We start from the raw sequence: 20,452 nt of genomic DNA on the forward strand, positions 1-20,452 counted from the left end.
AAATCAATCTCTCCCTGGCTCTTTGTTTTATTTCATGCTCTAACTACAACATCCCTGCAATCACACAAGTTGCTCTGTTCATAATTTACAAATGGCACACATGGGCACGGCAGTAACCATTAAAAAGCCATCACGCATCGTGTGTGTAATTCATTCGTGGCGGCATACAGATTTTGATTGACGCTCCAAAAACCTTCATATCACAAAACATCACATCAGCTACAAATGTCCTGACTAGTTGTGGAGCACAGGAAGTAGAACCCACTAAGGAGATATACAGTAGGACGCTGCTGCACTGCTCTACCCATGTGTCTATCATGTGATTAAGCAAAAATAAGGTCTTAGTCACGATTTTCCATGGAAATAACTTCATCACAACTTTGAGCTACATTTGCGAGGCAGAGGCAGACAGAGCTGTTGTATTCGAGGCGAGGGGCTGGCAGCGCGGGCTGCCCGGCTCACTATGTAAGGGTCGTATCCCTCAAACAGAGCCTTCCTCTCTTTGGGACTGGACAGCTCGAGAAGTCTCTGGCTGGCTGCATGGTTCCTTGCTGCTCTGGAGACGAACCAGCGCTCTGAGCGCTCTCCTTCGAACTTTGGGTGGTCATGCTTTGGGGCTGAGAAGGCAAAAGTAAAACAATGCAGTGTCACAACAGAGCAATGTTTGATCAAAAACATTGCATGATGGAAAGACAGACTTACTAGCAAGTAGCTCTATGTGTGCCGATGCTTTGCGGGGTATGTGGCTCATGGCTACAGGTTTAGCTTTGTGACCAGAGCCCTCCAGAGCCAGGCCTCTCTTTGGTTGTGCAAGCTGGCAAATTCGTGAGGTGGCAACTGCCGTCTGGGTCGCTCTGCTCAGCTACAATCACATTTCAGGAAGTGGACAAGATTATATTAAACACACACAACTAATAGAAAGCACAGTACCAGAACTGAGCTCTTTGGAATCAATCAAACCAATGAAACTCTGATTAATTTCACTTAGTCTTGACTCCCTCTCTCTTTTCAGCCATGCTAGCGGCGTGGCTTAAGGTATAACAATGTCGGCCTGTCAGCCAGTCCACCACTTCACTCCAGACTGAAACATCTCAACAAGTGTTGGACGGATTCAGTGGACAGTTTGTGCAAATATTCACATTTCTCAGAAGATCAAGCTTGCGGACTTTGGTGACCTTTCTGCTACTAATGCCATGAAGTTCATATTTGTCATTGTGAGTTAAATGTCTCAAGAGCTACTGGATCGATTGACATCAACTGTGGTTCAGACATCCATGTTCCCCTCAGGATGGCTTGGCTATAGACTCTTTGTCTTGTTGAATTGTGGGTAAATCAAAAGAAAATAAAACAAAGGTTCTATGTTCTGTAATTTCTCCCTCTGTGCTGACGAATGACGTTCAACAACATCGACAGCAAATCAAAATTTCTAAAAAGCAAATACTCTGCACAATCAGCACTGACTGAAGCCAGTCTCAAGAGAGTTTGCTGCAACTCATTGGCCTAATATTTTATCATTCGGGTGTTTATGCCTGAAGAAAATATCCCTAAACTTGCTCTAAAGTTGAGGCATAGATGTCCAAAAAGTTCAATGTAAACTTTAAGATGCATTTATTGCTAAAGGGAAATATTCAAAATCATCTTGACCTGAAAACCAACAGTCTACAAAAAAGAAGGTATTTCCAATAGAAAACCACCTACTACACCAATAAAAGGCAACTAGGACGGACTCAAAAACAACCTTTAACTCTCAGTCCTTTTAAATCAAGGCTGAAAACTTTCCTGTTCACTGCTGCCTCATTAAATCAAATACTTTATTCATTTCTTGCACTGCACTGTAACTTTTATTCTTGTAATTTCAAACCTGTCCTGTTCTATATTAATATTGTTGCTATTCAATTAAACTTGCCTACAAGTCCTTTAGGTTCATGTGTCATGTGTTCACACTGGCCTCACTAACACAGTTGGCTGTCATGTTACATTTGCATACCAGTGGCATGTCTGGAAAGCTGCCAGCTAGCACATGATCCAGCACACACACAGCAGTTTCTTAGGCAATGGTGCGTGTTACTCACAGGAGCCAGCAGTGGGCGGTCCGGCTGCCAGCCAGTGGCAGGCTCGCGAGTTTGAGCCAGACTGCACAGCCGATTGGATGCAACGGCCCTGAGAGCCCATTCACTCACCTCCCATATGGGAGAAAGTCTGGGGAAGGGTAAATAGACGGGTAGAGGAGGTAGAGGCGAGAATGAAAGAGGGGAGGAAGAGGAAAAATGCATGAATGAGAGAGGACAGAAGACAGAAGTGGATGAAAAAGCTAAAAAAAAAAAGAGGAAATGAACAAGGAAGGAAGGGAGCAGGATGGTAGATTAGAGTAAAACACACGAGGAGAATTAAAAAATAGAGCCACAAGTTTAGAAAGATCTTAAGGGTGTCCTGTGGAGTTTTCTGGTCAACACACTGAAGCAAAACAAATCCAATTTGATTCAAATATTACAATATTATTACAATACTATTACAATTACTACAATTATTGACAATTTTTATTGTTACAATACAGCTTTTGAAATGTCTGAAATTCAAGACAGTAAGAAATACTCTTATAGATTATTATAGATGGAATAAAGGTCAGACTCTGATGAAGGCCGGCCAAAGAACAGACTAAGGAGGGTGAAACTACACGTATCCTGCTGGTGAAATCTACATTTCCACATCACTAATTATTACCAATAAAAATTCTCCTGGTGTTTTTCAAATTAAACGCCTATATATAATGGGGATGCTGCAAGACTTTTAATGTGAAAATTCTGGAGGAAGTGCTGAGTTCCATTCATCGCACCTCTAAATCATTCGAGGGAAAAGGCAAAGCAGAGCCCCTGACATGACTCTTGCTGTACTGATGGAGTTAGTGCTGTAGAAATTAACGCTATAATGAATTTATTTATGAAAGAAAACATGAAGGAAGTTTTCCTCAAGTGGGAAACAGGGGAATCTACAAATATTGACATATCTCTAATATAAGCCTGTCACAAATAAAGGCCTGGATCTCTCTGCCATTATAGAAATGAATAAGGAATACAATTTAAGAATCGTGATATCATAATGTGAGGAACTGAAGAACTACAAAACAGATGCAAAGAGCAAACAAAGTATCAAAGTCACCCAAAAAAGAAATCACATGCATTAGTTGGTTAATCAGCCAATTTAGCAACAGCAGAACTTATTATAGTTACGTGTCTTGAGTGTAGAAATGTTTACATCTACAAAGCTCCGACCAGCGAGGGGTTAGCTCTACAAAGAAAGACAAACATCACAAAAAAGCAGCACAGGTTTGTAAACAGAAGACAAAAAGTGTGTGAGGGTGTGAGAGGCGAACCAGTTTTGGTGGTGGGTGCGGTCTTCTCTGGTGGCATCTTGTCCAGCCAGTAAACAGAACGCCTGGAAAACACACAGGAGGCCTCATCAGAGAAAGACAGACACATGGACACGGAGAGAGACAGACGAGATCAGTCAGGCCTACCGGTCCGGATGTCTCAGTCGGTTGGGTTTGGGCTGAGCAAGCCTTTGTGTCCGAGTTGCCATGGAAACAGTTGCAGCTGATGGGGGAACAGAACATATTGCTGCTGAAATGATCCCATTATCCAACCATTATTACAACGTCACCCAAATTCACAAACATGAAGGCTTTTTCTCACACATCCAGTGACAAATTTACACATAGTATGTGCAGAACAGAAAAATGAATGCAGCTAACTTTAACATTTGCTGCTAATGAGGGTTTTAATGTTTCAGGAGAGAATAAGATGGTATTCTGTTTTTGAAACATCATTATTTAAGTTTTAGAGCTTCCATTAAACCACCTGAAAGCAAGTGGTGGATTAACCAATCAAATAATTGACAGAAAATGAAAATGAAATGGCTACAGAATAGATTAAAGCTCCCCTCCAGCCAAACATTTGTTTTGTTTATTATGACTTGCTCAGATGTTTGACCTCCAGTGTGCAGAATACTATTATAACACTGAATACTAAAACAAACAATATAAGTAACAAGCAAAATTAATATGTTCTGGAAGTCTAATAACCATTTTTTTAAAAAGTTGATTACTTTCTGTAACAAAAGATTTTTTAAAATTTATATTGAAAATAATCATTATTAGCAGCCTTGATTTGGTCGCAAAAGTGCCTTACAGTCATCAAAAATTTGGTTTACTCTCCTGATCCTTTTTAAATGTAGGTTACACCCTCCGTCCAACAGCAGGAAGCGACCACACGATGAATTTAATCTTTTGCTGATTAAATCAATAACCCACACGCTCTGAACGCACACACAGGACAGGTACTTAATGTAGAGATACTTTTTTGGATATCTTAAAGCTATAAAAACATTCACCTGTACCGGGGCCCGTTGTCTCGCAGTGAAAAACACCTGCTGGTTGCTAGGGGATCAGATGACGCTGCTGTGTACCAGCGTACCGAAGATCGTCTACATTCAGGGAGAGACGGCCAACTCTGCCTCCCCATCCTGTGCAGTCAGGCATTTACAACTTAATCACATAAAAGCTCTAACTTAAGAAGACGGATCATAAATATCACACACATTCTTACAATGCAAAGTTTCTTTGCCGTCTTGTTTCTGGGGTCCAGGAACCATGTTTAAATAAACTTGGATACAACACGGTTTCAGGACAGAGGAGCAGAGTGAACTTCTCTTCTTTATATTCTTTGCCTTGTAGTGGAATATTGGGTAAATTTACTGAAACACGACAGGGAGTTTTTATATAAGGGTATTATTGGAAGGATTAGTTTAATCTTTAATGATGGGTTGTTATTTATATGCAAAATATGAATCTGAAAAGTAACTATAGCTGTCAAATAAATGTAGTGGAGTAAAAAGAACAATATTTTCCTCTGAAATGTAGTGGAGCATAAGTAAAGTAAATCAACAAATACAATGAACACAGTTTTAGCACAATATGGGATAAAAGGTTCAATAACTTTAAAAATCTACACTTAAATTACAAGTTAAAAATCTCTTGTTTTATATGTTACACACTGGATTTTATTCATATTTTACTTGAAAGCATTTTCTTTAAAATAAAGCTCAGGCTAATTAATCTGAAACTGTAGTAAAACATTCAGGAGCAGCACCTTTAAACTTATTCCACTTTTTCATTTACCAGCCTTTACTTATATACAGGGGAAAAAATACACAAGACCCATACGTCTTAAATTTAGCCACAACTAAATGTTCATACGACATGTTTTCTGATGCCTGGTATTTGCTGTGAAATGCTCAGGTCACAATAATAAATTTCAAATTTAGAGGCTGACATAAAATGCAAAATTAAACAACACAGTCAATTTAAAAACAGACAACACCTTTATTTTCAGACACCTTAAATCTTATAAAACAGAAATACATGACAGTAAATAATCTACCAAAGCCTCTTTAATAATCATGATCAAAGCCGCAAGCTTTCAATATAATATTGTAGTTATTATTCTCTAAACTAGTTTTGCAGGACTCTGTTACTGTGTGAAGTTAACAAGTCTCGTCTGTCTAGACTTTATACTGTTGCTTAGTGTCGTTTACACACAACATGAACTGAGGAGAGCACTGCAGGGCACGCAGCTACAGCATCAAATAACATTCACAGGCGTCTGAAACCCAGAGGCGTCCAGGGTTAAATGTGTAGTGTTTGGTTGATATTGCAACTAACACTTAAAAAGGATAATTACAGTGTCGCTTGCAGTTACAGCACTTTTTTTTGTATTGCGCTTTCTACTGTCTACGTCTAATTTAAATCCCAACATGTCGTATCCACGTTTTTTCCCTTGTTTTTTTTTTATTTTTTTTTAAATTTTTGGTCACTTTAAAAACATAAAATTCACATGAAAATAACTACCGTCTTGGCTGAAAAGTCAAACTCGATGATTGGCACAAACCAAAAGAAAATATCACGATCGGCTCACTGAAATCACATGATCTAATAATGGACTCTGAAAATGGGTCCGTATGCATGAATAGGGGCACACTGGCTTATTGTCTTGTGTTATTTTTGTACCAATCGTATTTATTTAGTTCTCTGTTGGCATCATATAGGTGACTGTGCTAAAGTTAGACCATGTTCACCATGTCAGTATGTTGCTTTTGTACATTTGTATTCAAAACCTAAAACAAAAAAGGGGCAGATATACTTCTGAACTAAAGCCATGTTGCAAGTGAACATGTGATCTATGAATGTGCTAGGAAGTGTCTGATGAAAATATCAATCAAAAAAAAAAAAAGAAAACATCACTATTATCCTTAAAGTGACGTGGCAGCACAGTCCATCTCCGCAATACAGTAAAATAGACAAATCTCCATGTAATATTCTGTAGATTCTACAATCTCATGATACCTCCAGCTTGTCTTTTTATATATTACCTAAAAAATACTAGGCCACCAATCTCATTATCAATGATTGCTGATTTCCAAGAGTTCATGGTATTAAAACATGGGGATTTCAGTGATAATACCAGTTCACAGGCGAAGGTTCATGAGGCACTGAGCTCTCTTATCAAGCTGCCAGTGTACTTACTGGGGTTATGGTAAAAGGAAAAGATGGCACCAAACAGTCCAATCTCATAAGCAGTGCAGGTAGAATGGCAGTGATGGCAGAAAGGCATACAGGAAAGGAAAAGGGGTGGAAAAAGGTAAATATTGAGTATATATTGTGTTCAGTAGCACCAGGAGAGAGAGTGAGTGTCAGTGTCAGAGGGTCTGCACTATGACAGGATACAGCAGGGACGTATGCTCCGCTCCTCTGATTGGCAGCCTGTGTGTCGTATAGTAGTGGATGACCTCGGGGATGGTGGAGAAAGGAGGGCTGTTCTCTCCGAGCACGTAACGCCCGTCTGCGGACTGAGTGAACTTCATGTGCATGAAGCCCTTGCAGCTCCTGACAGAGACACAAGGCAGAAGGAGTGATGTGACATTCACAGAACAGGGCTGGGAGCGCATCTATGGGAACCGTAGAGCTTTTTCAGAACGTTCAAAATGACAGAGGCAGATAGATCTGCCAGGGTGTTGCAATGAGGGAGTCACCCCATGTGGAAGAAACATGTCGAGTCGTGTTTCTGAAAAAAAGTAGGAGAAACGCGCACTATTCTGGGAAAATACGGTATACGAGGACAAGATGAAAGCTGGTTCAATCCACAGGCTGGAGATCACACCATAAATCTGTGTGCAGTCTGTTTCTCGCTGCGACACTCATGGTGGGCTCCAAATCCTCAATCTAATTTACAACGTTCACACGTACAATCGTTTCTGACTTTATGATCATAGACAAAAAATGTAAAGTACTGCAATAGAAATAGGAAGTGGAGACAATTGAGAGAATTGTCACTTTAAACTTAGTTCAGTCTGCCAGTTTTAACCCATCTCACTGTGAGTCGCTGATCACAGCTGACCTTAACATCTGGGCCTGTATTTGTCAAAAGGCTAAATTCTAATTTAAAATCACACAAATAGCCCACTGTACCTGTGTTTTGAACCTATTAACTGGATCTTCACCAACTGATCGAGGCTCCAAGCCTATTTGTGAGCAGATTCCCCACACTCACTGTGAAATAAAATCAATGAATCGACAGGCTACATACAAACACTGTTGATTTCCTGCTGACAGACGTCCAGGTGCAGGAAGCCGTTTAAAGACAGACTCGGTGTGGATTGGACGACATGAACGCTCACATCTCGCTTCCTATGTTGATTCCCCGAAGTACGGCAAGCATTAACAACAACATGAAAAAGCATAAAATGCCCAAATTAGAAATGCTGGGGTCCTACATGGCTGTGGTGGAGACAAAGGCGAGCACACACCTGCTGAGTGTGTTTTGATTGCATGGTTAATATTCTAAAAGTCCAACTACTTAGATATTCCAACAGCTTTGAACCACATCAAATGGCCTTCTTCAGTGAAAGGAACGTCCTTACTTGAGTCACAGGCTAACACAGCTTCATTCTCTGAAGAAAGCTATGGGATACGGTTGAAAGCTCCTAAAACAAAGAAGTAAGAAGACTTGGTCTTTAGCATCTGGTGCACCCAAAGTTGACAGTGAATCTTTGTGCTCATGTTTTGACTTGACTGTACTTGATAAACAAAACATTATCTGAGGCGACGTGTATAATTCTGAATGGTTTTGCCGACTTAACAGCTGCTGCTTTTGTTGTTATAAAATCCATGGACGTACATTTTCTTTTACAATCCTCAAACAATTTTCTCTTTCTATGCATCTTATTGTCTCTACCTGTCAATCTGTATTTTTTTTCTGATGTAGCTTCCAGTGTTTGTTTTAATTTCAGCCAATTTCATATAGTTTCTACTTTTTTTTTTTAAGACATCGGGCAGGTGCATTCACAGTCACTCCTTGAACTGTCTATTTCTGAACTGATTGATTATTCCTTTGATTTTGGCTACAAACAGCTGCTTTCATGTCGGTTATTCATAAAGGCTGAAAACACACACGGAGAGAATAAAGAGGGGACGGGGGTAGGAGAGAGCAACACAAAGATAGTGTGACTGGGTGGGAAGAGAGATAATGGAAAAATTGTGAAAAATTAAAACTTGCCTCAGGGTTCAAATCTGAGAAAATACTCTTACCGCCCATAGACCATAACAATACCCAAATTAGGTTTTTTTTGGAACTAGCAGAGTTTAAAATAACGCATAATAATGAGAGAGCAGTTGACAAAGCTGCTAAAACTGGAATTTAGATGGGACAATGTGGAGTTATCAACTCAGCTGGGGTCAGAGTGTGAGCAGGAGTGTCTACCTGAGCGATAGTGAGTAGTCGTTCCGGCAGGACTGGCTGTTCCTCACCAGGTAGGAGCTCTCTTTGCACAGAGTCAGTAGAGCCTCCGCGTCCGAGCGGCTCAGGGTTCCATGGTACCACCTACAGGTGAGGAGCAAACACAACAAAAGAGTTAAACTACTTTAAATACTTAAATCCATGTGGTGTAGCTCACGGACTCTGGTTTCTTCTTGAACCATAGTTTACATTACATAGTACCTTACGATTTATTTTGATTGCTTCTTTACCCTACAGCCCAGGTACTGACATTTGTGGCTGAAACACACTTTGACCTGCAAGTCAAAGTGATTAACCTGTGATTAACCTCCTGAATCACTGCTCAGTGACTCAAACAGGTCTGGCATCACACCTAAAGAAGGCCATTTCCCCCAGTGACAGAAAACAACTGCGGTAATTTTGAACCTTGGCCCTATTTTTATATGTTTTGGATTCAAAATGACTGGCAGGTTCAAAACATTTTGGAGCGGGTCCAGTATATCACCACATCCAGCAGCCGTGAATGGGTTACAGTGGCTGTAATGTAATTTGGGGCGACCTAGCCTGTGGAAGCACATCCATTAAAAAGTGCTTGCTTCTGCCACTGACAGACTCAGATTGCTGGTCTGTGTGACTTTGGTCTTTTAACAAGAAACAGCCGTTATATTGCTTCGTTCAAAACTGGAGTTTTTACCCAGGGGGAGAAAAATATGAATCTTGAAATTTTATTTACAAGCAAAATAATCTGAATTAGGAGATTATCAAGTGAGTGAGCAATGTGAAATTCAGAGCTCCAGCTTTCTAATGAAATGACATAAACCATTTGAAACACTGACACTATCTGAACTCTTCAGATGTCCACTTACACTTGTCTCTCCAGTGGCACAGATGGATCCACTCTCTCCCCCAGGAGAGGAGGGGTGTCACCAACCAGACGCAGTGTCGTTGAGTCAGCTGTGGTAGATGTAGTGCCTGTCTTGGTGAGCCTGGTCTGCTCTGTCTGAGCTCTCGAGCGCTCCCGTTCTGCCCCTTCAAACTGAACTGTGATCACAGAAATATCCAGTAGGTTAGTTTCAAAAAGCACATTTGAGACACATTTGAAATGTTTGTGCGGAGGATGCCAGTTTACCTGCTAGGGCTTTAGAGATGTTGTCCTTCTTCCACTCCCAGGGCTGGTCGTATTCATCCGCCGGCCTCTCATCGTCCTGAGGCAGCCTGCTCTCCCTGCTATCTATTTCAACCCTCTGAGTTTGCTGTTGTGCTGTTGGAGCAGCTCGGTTGTGGTGACGTGTCCTCTCCTCATATGGATTATCATATAACTGGCTGCTGTCACAACTCCCAGACCTGTTAGTCATCATGTTGTGCTGCAGTTCTGCACAATAAACACAGAAATCAAATGACCTTCTGCAGGCAAACAGTGCGACTATGTTGATCTAAATTTGCCTAAAGCTGACAACTATAGAGCCAGAAAATTAAACAAGCACTGATGTTCCTACAAGTCAAATTAAATCTATTGAACACGTTTTAGATCCTCGTCTTTTATCTCTTTTGTCATATCCAGTCAATTCCCCGACCTTTTTCCCATCAAGGGAAACAGTGTTTTCCACAAATGCTGACAGATGGCCAGATGATGCTGACTCATATCCTTCCAGTCTCTAGTCAAGATGAAAAGTGAATCTCATTGTTATAAGTCCAGCGGCATCCAGATGACAGTATGTGCTGGATGGCACCTTGCCATTTAAACTTAAGATATTTAAAATAGTCTACTATTCAAATACGCAGTGAACATTTATGTATAGTTTTCCGTACTTTGCTTTGACCTCACTGGGTTTGAGTGATTTAATAGGAGAAGGGCCAGCAATTGAAGGCAGCAGTTAAGTGTACAATATGCTACTGTTGACCCTCCATATAATATACAACTGAACAATGGGAGAAAAAGATCTAACAAACCTGTGATGATCCGCTGGGCCTCAAATGGCTCCATGTAGCTGCAGCAGTCTGCTGGTACAGATTTGGGATCCCAGTTTGTTCTGCCTCTTGGGTCTGGGCGGACATCAAATGGATCAGAGTAGTCTGTGTCACCGTCTGTCACTGCTGGGGCAGAGGGAACCACCTTGGCAGAGAGAGAGACACAAACGGCATCTTGCATATGAGAGATGGAAATATAACTGTGTAGTCCTACATGTGTGCGAGAGAAAATTAGTTAGCAATTGAGATATAGAAAAAGCCAAAGACTGCTGAAGGGAAAAAGAGACAGAACACAATTAAAAGCAGTTCTTACAGGTTCCTCTGGAACAGTCAGAGGATTCACAGGGACTTTGCTGCGTCCAAACTCCTGTGAGTCCACTTTAATTAGTCTGTGCTTGGGAGAAACCACTTTCACCTAGAAAACAACATATGTAAACAAAACTGTAAAAGGTGATTCAAAAATTCCCTCCTCAGTGTCAATGAGTAATCTAGGAGAAAGGGCAGTCTGTATTATCCAGTGGTTTATTTATGTGGCCAGAAACTGTGCCTGATATTTACAGATGAAAAAAAAAGCATGCATGCCATACCTCCACGCCATTAGGCAGCACGGACCCAAACGCAGGGAAAGAGGGAAGGCTCACTGTGGCACTACAGGGGCTGAAAGCACCATTCTGATGATCCTTATCGGAGTGCTGGTACGGGTCCTCAAAATCTAGCTCCTTCTGAGCTCTGTAGGCCCTCAAAATCTCACTCTCAGTGTAATCTGGCCTCGGGGGCTGTGGAGGGTCTCGCCTGCTGCCTAAGTTTAGGTAGTCCTTCAGCCACTTTGCCATGGATCTGGGAAGGAAGTGGAAAACGTACGGCTTAGGTTGCATTTGGAGATCTTTTAACTCTTACCTATACATGACATCAGCCTCACAAATGTAAAAAAGGTTTTCAACATTAGAAATTTGACATGTGAGTTTGTTTTTTTTAACTTTTAGACTGACTTCTACACTAACTTTAATGATATGAAGCCTCCGGCCTATAAAAGACAAACATGTCGACCAAATAAAAGTGTATGGCTCATAGACAAAAGTGGCTGTAGTTGGGTTGATATGCATTACTGAGAAGGAATGACACATAACCAGCCAAATGGCAAGAAATGTGTAAAGTAAAGCCGGCTGATAATCACCATGAAGTTTTTGTTTACGTTAGCCAAAATGAACTTGGCTGGAGTTGTTAAATCCCCCAAAGAGCCGAGGAAGGTGTCTGACACCAATCAACAGGTAAAGTGAACCTAAGATTTGCAGCGTCACAGGATTAAAACTGATAAGGTGAAGCAGGGAGAGGGTTTTGGTAACATAACGTGGTAACGCTAGCCGTCAAGGCGTAGGAACCGTGACAAAAGCTAGTTAGTTAGCATTAGGGGGTAAATTAGAGGCTTTCAATCAATAATGCATAACAGTACATTAAAGACAGCATTTCATTCACAGCTACAAGAGCTGACATAAACAGCAGATTAAAACTGTAGTTGTGTTGTTTATTTTAAAAACAAAATGGTTAGAGTAATGCTCGCCGTAACAAATCGTGGTCACCGCTCTGTACAAATGCCAAAGCTAAGTTAGCTAAGTTAGCTAACGTCGAAGCGTTCACTAACTGCTAACCACTTCTTAAAGCTCACCCTCTTTCTTGGCATTGACGGCTTCCCGTTCCTGTCAAGTCTTCACGGTTACCATCCAGCGCTTCGTTTTAGCGTCGTCAGGCCTAAAAATAAAACCCTGTTGTCCCGTGAAATCCGTCCAGCTGTCTGAGCCAAGCAGGTCAGTCGGCTAATGTTAGCGGGACCAGAGCAGACACCAAACAGTCACCGCAGACTGGCTGGGTGCCTTAAAGGGGAGCGCCGAGACATTCCTGTTTGGCCGACATTAAAGCTTCAGACATGCGGCGAGCAAAAATCACTGATGTTAAATCCACAGATGTGAAGTGTTAATGCTTTGTTTTACAGATGCAGCTCCAGTAATGTTGATAATGCCACTGTTTGTTTACTGTGGTAAAAAAAAAGCTCGGCTATATTTCCAATGTCACATGTCATGTTTTGACTTTAAGCAGCAACATTTAAAGGTCCCATATTATAAAGCGCTTTTTAAATGTCTTTTCAATATAAATATGAATCGCCAGTGAGCCCGACGACTGCATGACTATGCGAAAATTCGTCCTCTTAATTTTTCTGCTGCTCCATCTTTCAGTAAACCTGTGAAAATGCACCGTTCAGATTTTGCTCCCCTTGTGATGTCATAACTGGATCTGTTGAGCATGTGACCTCCTCCAGCCCTTCAGCAGGCCGACTGTCTGAGTCTGATGAAGACCTCCTCAGTCCACCATGCTGTCCCCAGTTGTTTTTCTCCACTACCACCAGTTTCAGGCAACACTAAGATACTGAAGCTGCGGGTTCTTCTAAAACCGAGCATGCAGAAAGATGCTGAGAACAGCTGCAGCAGCCATGTCTGCTATGACAAAAAATGTGTTTTTTAAACATTAAGCCATGTAAGATATCCAAATACTTGAGAAAGAGCACACTATGTGACCCTTAATGTATGAATATTGGTGATTTCAAACTGTGTTTAAACTGAACCAGATGTGGGTTATAAGGAGGACTGGGAAAACAAAAATAGTGATGTGGCTATGATGGCAAACACTCTTATAGGTCTTTACAGTGCAAACCAAGGCATAGAGAGCACAGTTAGTTCAGCAAGTCACTTGAATGTAAGAGAGCTTGATGAAATGCTGCACAATAATTTCCCTCTGGATAAATAATGTCTCAGATTAATGAAGCTACAGCTCCATGCCAACAAAACAAACTCCATCTGCTGTTGATGAAGACTGTGGAATATAATCAAAACCCAGTTAGTAGTAAGTTAGTGGATAGATTTTGAATTGAGACTGTTTCGTCACCTGCTGTTTCTTAGGTCATGAACAAACTATAAAGACCAAGATTAAAGCTTTCAAAATATTATGTTAACCAAAATCCAAGCTGTCGTAATATCATATAAATAGCAGTATAGCTCCCAGCTCTGACAGATAACAAACATCACATGAAATTCAACTCTGGCCTGAGTTATTAAACAGCCATTAATATTCACTGTACACACAAATGCTGAATTACATAAAATCAAAACTATGATCTCAGTGAAATATCACAAGTTTATAATACTTCTATTCTTGCTTTTCTCTTCTACATATATTCATATCCTAAAGGGAAGTAAGACAGACGTTTCTATCTAAGGTATTAAGAGAAATGCAAGATATTAAAGACAGAGTTTTTAATAAACACTAAAATATACACCAGATTTTTCAAACATTACAATTTTTTGAGGTTACTTTCTTAATTACAACAGTCCCATGAACCAGTGGATCAGCCAAGGAAGAGTTTTAGTTTCACTGGGTTTGGACTAATGACTGCCCACCACATATAGAGGTAGGAGGTAAGACAGACCCACAAACAGGTTTACACATCATTTAGATGGCTGTGCAGAAGAACAAAGCAGTCCATATTAATTAAATCCATTCTACATCATTTATAAATCAATCCCAACACAGCTTCTTTTCATTCGCTGTCATTGCTGTCGCTGTCTGAATACGCCCCCAGCAAGCTGAGGGATGATGACCCATTTTGTGTGATCACGAGCTGAGAGGCGTTCTTGGAGCCGGCTGTGGATGCCTTTGTCTCTGTAAATCAAGACATACAATTAATTTTGCCTTCCAAATCATTTGCAAACTACTGATTAAGGAACAAGCAGCAAAAGACAGTACAATAGAAATCCTCAACACACAAAGATCACTGTTCATGGGAACATGAGGGACAAATGTTTGTTGAGGGAATAAATGAAAAATGTTAACTAAATGTCTAAGATTTCAGAGGAGTGAGACTACGCGAGGCTTTCACATAAGCTGTAAGAGGCACTGATGTGTCACCTGTTATTGAAGTGGGAGCAGTAGCCACTGTACCGGCTTTGGTGACGGCTGTTACTGGTTTCTTTCGCACGACCAGGGACCCGAGTGCGCCTCCACCGCCCAGCGTCCCCACACTCCTCTCCCAGCTCTCCACCTTGGCCCTCTTCGCTCCTCCAGCTGAGGCCCCCTGTGGAAACACAAAGCAGGAGACAACCTGTTATTTCCTGCTCACAGAATGGCGTCTTTAGAAAAAATAATTTCAAGGCACTGAACAGAGTACAGACGCTGCTGAAGATGAGAGGTCATACGTACCAGTGCCTCTGTGGGTTTGTCAGCTGTGAGGACGTCTGTTGGTTTGTCTGTGCTGGATTCCTTTGCCTGCGAGCTGCTGCTCTCTTCCTCTTTCTCCGAATCAGAGTCAGAGTCCCTCAGTCTTTTCACAAGGGCACGTTCCAACATCTCTCTGTGAAACAAATGACGCGTACAGATTTAATTGGGTTTTTAATGAGTATTGCTCACAGTTCACACTGATCAGAAGAATACACATGACAAATAGAACTTATTCAGACACGTGCAGAGATTCTAGCTAAAAATAAAAAGTTGTACCTTTGTTTCACTACCAGCTGTTTATTTAACCCTTCCTCACTCACTTTGTTTCTCGTTCATCCTCTTCTTTCTCACGTTCCTTCTCTCTCCTCTCCAGCTCTCTGTAGCGGTCGATCATTCCCTCAAAGTCCACCTGAGCCTGCCTCTGGTTCAGCTCCTTCAGCTCCTGGAGGTTCTCCAAAACCTCCATCTCCATCTTGGAGTCCTTTGTGCGGTTCTCCAACACCTGGTAAAGAGTTAGGAAATCATCAGCTCTTCATTCCTATTGCCAGTTACAATAATGACAATAAAGGACATTTTAACACCAACCTTCATGGGGTTGTTCAGTTCCTCATCTTCCCTCTCCTGTTGGATTCTCTTCTCCTCCTCCTCAATAAGTTTCTCTGCCTGGAAGTTTCTTGTTGCGCCATGCTCCATTGCGTAGTCTGTGTTCTCTGGGTCAGTCTATAGTCACAACACGAGATATGAAAGTTATTTTACACATAATGCTGGAGATGACTTGGAAATAGCACAGACACAGTTCTACATTTACCTTAAGAGAGTTGTAAATGATCGTTAAATACTCTCACCTTAAACGTAATCTCAGCAAGACATCGAGTACATTTGATGTAGAAACGGAAGATGGGCAGTCCCATGTACAGCTCATTCTGCACAGTTTCTTTGCGTGCATTGAACTTCTTCCCCTTGTAGATGTACTCGCCACATGTTTTACACCTGCAAACAACCACAGAGCCATTGCTGATTACACTACAGCCACAGGTCTCATCTTAGATTCGAAATCTAAGAAATGTTTTTCGCCTTCAAATAAAACAAGCATGCCAAGATTCTCGCTCTGATTGACAGCCAGTGATGACCTGAAATAAGCCATTATCCATGTACCAAGAGAGCTCAACAGGAGCCTTTCTTCCTCAGACAACTTGAAAAATATAAAGACAACATATGCTAGAAGAAAAGAGATCCGAAAAAATGTTTGAGGTAATTTGATGTCGTGTCCCCATTATGACTTGATATGGTCAGAGGTTTATAAAAAAAGGGAGACTGGGGTACAATTAAGGGAGTAACTAGAGTACTGCCTTGCCGTATTTTCTATTGCCTTCTCAGAGAAGTCCAGGTGGAAGGACGGACCACCTTAACGGATACTTATTTTTCCCAAGTAATCAAAAATAGCGGTTTTTAACCCTGCCCCCATTTCTCCTCTCCTCAGAACTACTACTCACTTCTAATATGCTACTAAGCATGCACACAACTGACTGACTGAGATCCTAAATGTAAAAAAGTGATAACTGTACAATGTCGTTTAAAATATTAGTGTGACCCTGCAATGAAAACTCAATCCTCTGTCACACTGGCTGTATGCAAGTAAAAAAAAAAAAAAAAAAAGTGGAACTTAAAGCTGAGTAAAAAGGGTGTTTGAAATGCTGGCACACATGGATGAATCAGACGTACCTCATATTGAATGGAGCCATCAATCTGACCACGTACTGACGATCTTTTGGGAGTTTAAGTTTGGGGATTTTAGATGGATCAAAATCTGGGGGATAGTATTTCTGTGGAAGACAAAACAAAGATGTAAGCAGGTTAACTGAGAAGCCTGAACTTGCAACATTAAAACTATATTCACTTTTAAGAATGCAGTAGCAGTAACTTAAACAATTACTCCACGTAAAGTACTTATAGCTCACACATAATATACTTCAGACACGCTGGATGCTATTTCAACCATTTTTCCAACTACTACTAATAGTAACTGTTTAAATCATTTGTCCATTACTTTTACTTTAAGGTTTTGACTTCTTAAATCATTTCAAAGCAGTCTCAATAATAAAATAGTTCAGATATCACTCAATATATGGATGTGTGTCTTTCTAAATTAGATTTTAATTTCTATTTTGTCAATTAATAGAGCCACTTTATACTTTTCTTCCATCTACCCTCTGGGATACAATAGTGATTTCCTGGTTGGGAATCGCTGCTTTAGATGTCCCACATGAGCAGATGAAACAAACTTCCCAACCCACCGCTCACTGTAAAGTTGTTTGATAATTTTTATGCTAATAACAGCACACTTAGCTTCAAAGCTAACATTAGCCTGCTTGGTTTCTCGTTCCGCTCATTCGCTATCGCTAACTGTTGCTAACAGAGGCACATTGTTAGCGTTCATATACTTACATTCAGCACTTTTCTTTCAGACATTGTTGCTTTTGCTCGAAACCCAACGTGTAGACTGAAACGCTGGAATAATTCAACTGAGGACTTTTTCCACTGCGATGCTAACGAGATGCTAACAGGCTGCCCTCTAAACTTCCGGTTGTCTCATTATTAAAGTACCTCAAAGTGTGCTGCTGCCCCCTGCGGCAGGGCGGAGTAGTTACAACAACAGCCGTAAAACACAATACTGGAGGGCAAGGATTCAATCAGATTAACAGACACAATTACAGGTAAAAAACTAGAGTAAACTATTTTTACCAAGTGTGTTATTAAAAATTGATCTTTTAACAGGGTTAAGTGAATATTCATTTACAATTTCCCCTTTGATTCTTTCTGATATTTTGGAGGATAGTTGAGAGAGTGTGGCCTGATATCGATCAATAGTACAAACTGTAGGAAGCAGTGGAATAATAAAAACTCTTTGGGTCACAATCTGAGAACCTGTGGAGGAAAGCATGTTTATATTTATTATTTATTTGGATTCACATTACATTTCACCACCGCAACAGCAGCTTTTTCAGGGTTTCATTAAAACAAAAACATGTTTGTCAATTTTCAAGTCATCATGCAAATCAAACAAAAGTGACAAGAAAAGTACATGCATAAACATAAACATACATTAATGATAGCCTACAAACACAAACACACGCACGTCAGAACATTAATATATCTGTGAGTGTATTTTCTTGTTTAAGTGTATATTAAACACATAAGTATTTTGTCAAATACTCCAAAACCAGATTTTTCCATTTAATTTATCCAAGCTGGATGAGTCATTTTGACTGCTGTCCTCAATTCGCTGTCTGTCTTAGTCTTTGTCTGTTTCTCTGTGGGGGTGATTAAGGTCAGTGCGCTGGAGGAAGGGCCTCTCAGAGGTAACAGGGTGGTGACACGGTTGGTGTGTAAACATCAGCCTGTCAGCCACACACACAAACACACACACAGACACACACATAGACACACATACATTGCTTAGGGGGGTGGTTAAGGTTATTCCTACAAGAGGAAATTGGATCCTGATTACAGATTGGTGTCAATGTGGGTTAACCCGAGGTCTGATTTCAGCTTTATTGAACAGAGGTGACAGAAGAAGAGATTAGTGGCAAAACATGGAAGGGGAAAGGTTTGTGTTTACAAAAGTTACCCTTCACAAGGGATGGCAGAGAGTATGATGTTATGTTGTATTATTCATTTTTTAGATATGTTTTAGATCAAACCTTATCGCGCTGAGTTCATTCTCATATGCATTTGACAGTTCAAGACTCAGATTAACATTTTTATTCAATGGTGGTTTTGTCTGGTGTATGTGGTGAGTCTGACACATCAAAATGACTCAACAATGACTCAGATATGTTTAAATTGGTTTATTTGCATACAACAGGCCACACTGACATTTAACTATAGACCAATTTTGAAGGAAAAGGAGTGTCATCCCAATTCAACCCTCAGATTACTTTATCAAATATGATTTATGAAACGTAAATCCACCTTTAACCATCCTTGATGTCCGGTCAGGTCCCTTCCTGTGATCATCCAGACACACAAAGGTGCTGAACAGTGTCACCCATGTCAAAATGTCCATGAATATTTCAGAGGCTGATGTCAACAGCGGCCGGAAAGCGCCTATAAAGAGGGGGCTCTCCGTACAGGAGACCTCCAAACCCTCCACACTTTCAGGTTTTTCTCCACCCGCCGAAGAGAGGGTCTCCTCCCGTTTGTGTTTCAGCACCATGGTCAGCGCTCGGGCTCTCCTCCTCGCGGCCACCTGCTGCTGCGCTTACCTGGGACTCGTTCGTGCTGAGGACTCCTCACTCGAGACGCGCTCGTTGGATTTCCCCCTGAAAACCCAACAGGAGAAAGACCTGGTGAGGGAGTTTGCGACAGAAATATGCCTTGCCATGTTGTAAAAGCAAAGTTTCTTTTCATGACAATTTAACTTTTCGGTTTTTTCTCTCTGCAGATTGACGCTTTGCAAGAAGTCCTGGAGAAGCTGAGGAGCAAAGAGATGCCGTTAGAGAAAAAGCTTGGCTGGCTGCCGTCGGTATGTGCACCAAAGTAGAAATAAACTGTTTAATTAGTTTGCATTTTCTGGACAATTAATTGGTTGCTTTATCAACTTAAACATTCCTCTCTATTCTTTGTTTGGTTTTCTTGGTTTGTGGTTTCTAAGATTTTGAATGAAAATCAAATCAAAGCATTGGCTTACACTTCACCTTTTCTCACGGTGACTTTTCAAATACTGTTCAGGTTTGATCAGCAAAATAAGTCTTGACACTATATCCGCATTTGCATGAACTTCTGTTGTTTTTATGATTGCAGTGTGACGCAGGGGAGCCGTGTGCCGTGCGTAAAGGCGCGCGTATCGGCACGCTGTGCAGCTGTCCCCGGGGAACTTCCTGTAACTTTTATGTTCTCAAATGTTTGTGATAAATGATGCAAGAAAACACGGAAGAGAGTTCAGGGGGTTGGAGTTGGACCTGTTTTCATTTTGTCACAAAAAAATGTAATGTGTGATTAATAAAGGACGCTTTTCTTTATTAAACGTGGACTGGAAGATGTCAGATCGTAGGTTTTGAATAGATTAGCAGTTCAGCGTGCATTTGTCTCTCTTCACATCACTGTTTATGCTTTTTTTTCTGTGGGATTCTGTCAACTTGTGGCAAACTTTGCATGTAGTTTTTGTCATAAATCCTTGTTTTTCCTTATTATTTGTGTGTTGTTGTTCCTGTTACGGCCTTGAATCGGTTTCTAAACACATTTGTAAGATAAGGAGGTAAATAAACGAACTAAATGATGTTCAAGTGTGTGTGTCTGTTTCACTTTTAGAAAGATAAAGCATCAGCTCACTGGTAGACGGCAATTTAGTAGCTGGATGTGTGTGATTTCCCCCCAAAACATCACTTGTTGGTCCT

The 20,452-nt window shown here is 40.9% G+C and overlaps 4 protein-coding genes across 5 annotated transcripts; 1 reads left to right on the forward strand and 3 right to left on the reverse strand.

The window, feature by feature from the left end:
* Window positions 1-372: 372 nt before the first annotated feature.
* spmap2 (sperm microtubule associated protein 2) lies at window positions 373-3,576 on the reverse strand. The gene is made up of 6 exons (XM_070842430.1): window positions 3,515-3,576; window positions 3,371-3,432; window positions 3,228-3,285; window positions 2,073-2,199; window positions 703-862; window positions 373-617 (listed from the first exon to the last, which is right to left on the reverse strand). The coding sequence occupies exons 1-6, from the start codon at window positions 3,574-3,576 to the stop codon at window positions 373-375; spliced, it is 714 nt and encodes a 237-aa protein (XP_070698531.1).
* A 1,777-nt stretch (window positions 3,577-5,353) lies between these two features.
* LOC139211717 (SH2 domain-containing adapter protein F-like) lies at window positions 5,354-12,610 on the reverse strand. 2 transcript variants are annotated; one of them, XM_070842054.1, is made up of 8 exons: window positions 12,457-12,610; window positions 11,381-11,630; window positions 11,107-11,208; window positions 10,776-10,938; window positions 9,955-10,197; window positions 9,692-9,866; window positions 8,811-8,930; window positions 5,354-6,937 (listed from the first exon to the last, which is right to left on the reverse strand). In XM_070842054.1, the coding sequence occupies exons 2-8, from the start codon at window positions 11,624-11,626 to the stop codon at window positions 6,751-6,753; spliced, it is 1,236 nt and encodes a 411-aa protein (XP_070698155.1). In that variant the 5' UTR covers window positions 11,627-11,630; window positions 12,457-12,610; the 3' UTR covers window positions 5,354-6,750. The 2 variants fall into 2 exon arrangements, with proteins under 2 accessions (XP_070698155.1, XP_070698156.1); XM_070842055.1 differs by lacking the exon at window positions 11,107-11,208.
* A 1,470-nt stretch (window positions 12,611-14,080) lies between these two features.
* On the reverse strand, window positions 14,081-17,619 carry yju2 (YJU2 splicing factor homolog). The gene is made up of 8 exons (XM_070842550.1): window positions 17,502-17,619; window positions 16,779-16,879; window positions 15,902-16,046; window positions 15,642-15,776; window positions 15,377-15,558; window positions 15,039-15,189; window positions 14,748-14,913; window positions 14,081-14,501 (listed from the first exon to the last, which is right to left on the reverse strand). Exons 1-8 carry the CDS (start codon window positions 17,523-17,525, stop codon window positions 14,380-14,382), a joined length of 1,026 nt encoding a protein of 341 aa, XP_070698651.1. The 5' UTR covers window positions 17,526-17,619; the 3' UTR covers window positions 14,081-14,379.
* Window positions 17,620-19,270: 1,651 nt separating this feature from the next.
* LOC139212370 (cocaine- and amphetamine-regulated transcript protein-like) lies at window positions 19,271-19,967 on the forward strand. The gene is made up of 3 exons (XM_070842908.1): window positions 19,271-19,405; window positions 19,501-19,581; window positions 19,860-19,967. Exons 1-3 carry the CDS (start codon window positions 19,271-19,273, stop codon window positions 19,965-19,967), a joined length of 324 nt encoding a protein of 107 aa, XP_070699009.1.
* Window positions 19,968-20,452: the final 485 nt, after the last annotated feature.

The sequence above is a fragment of the Pempheris klunzingeri genome, chromosome 13, assembly GCF_042242105.1.
Source record: "Pempheris klunzingeri isolate RE-2024b chromosome 13, fPemKlu1.hap1, whole genome shotgun sequence".
NCBI lineage: Eukaryota > Metazoa > Chordata > Actinopteri > Acropomatiformes > Pempheridae > Pempheris > Pempheris klunzingeri.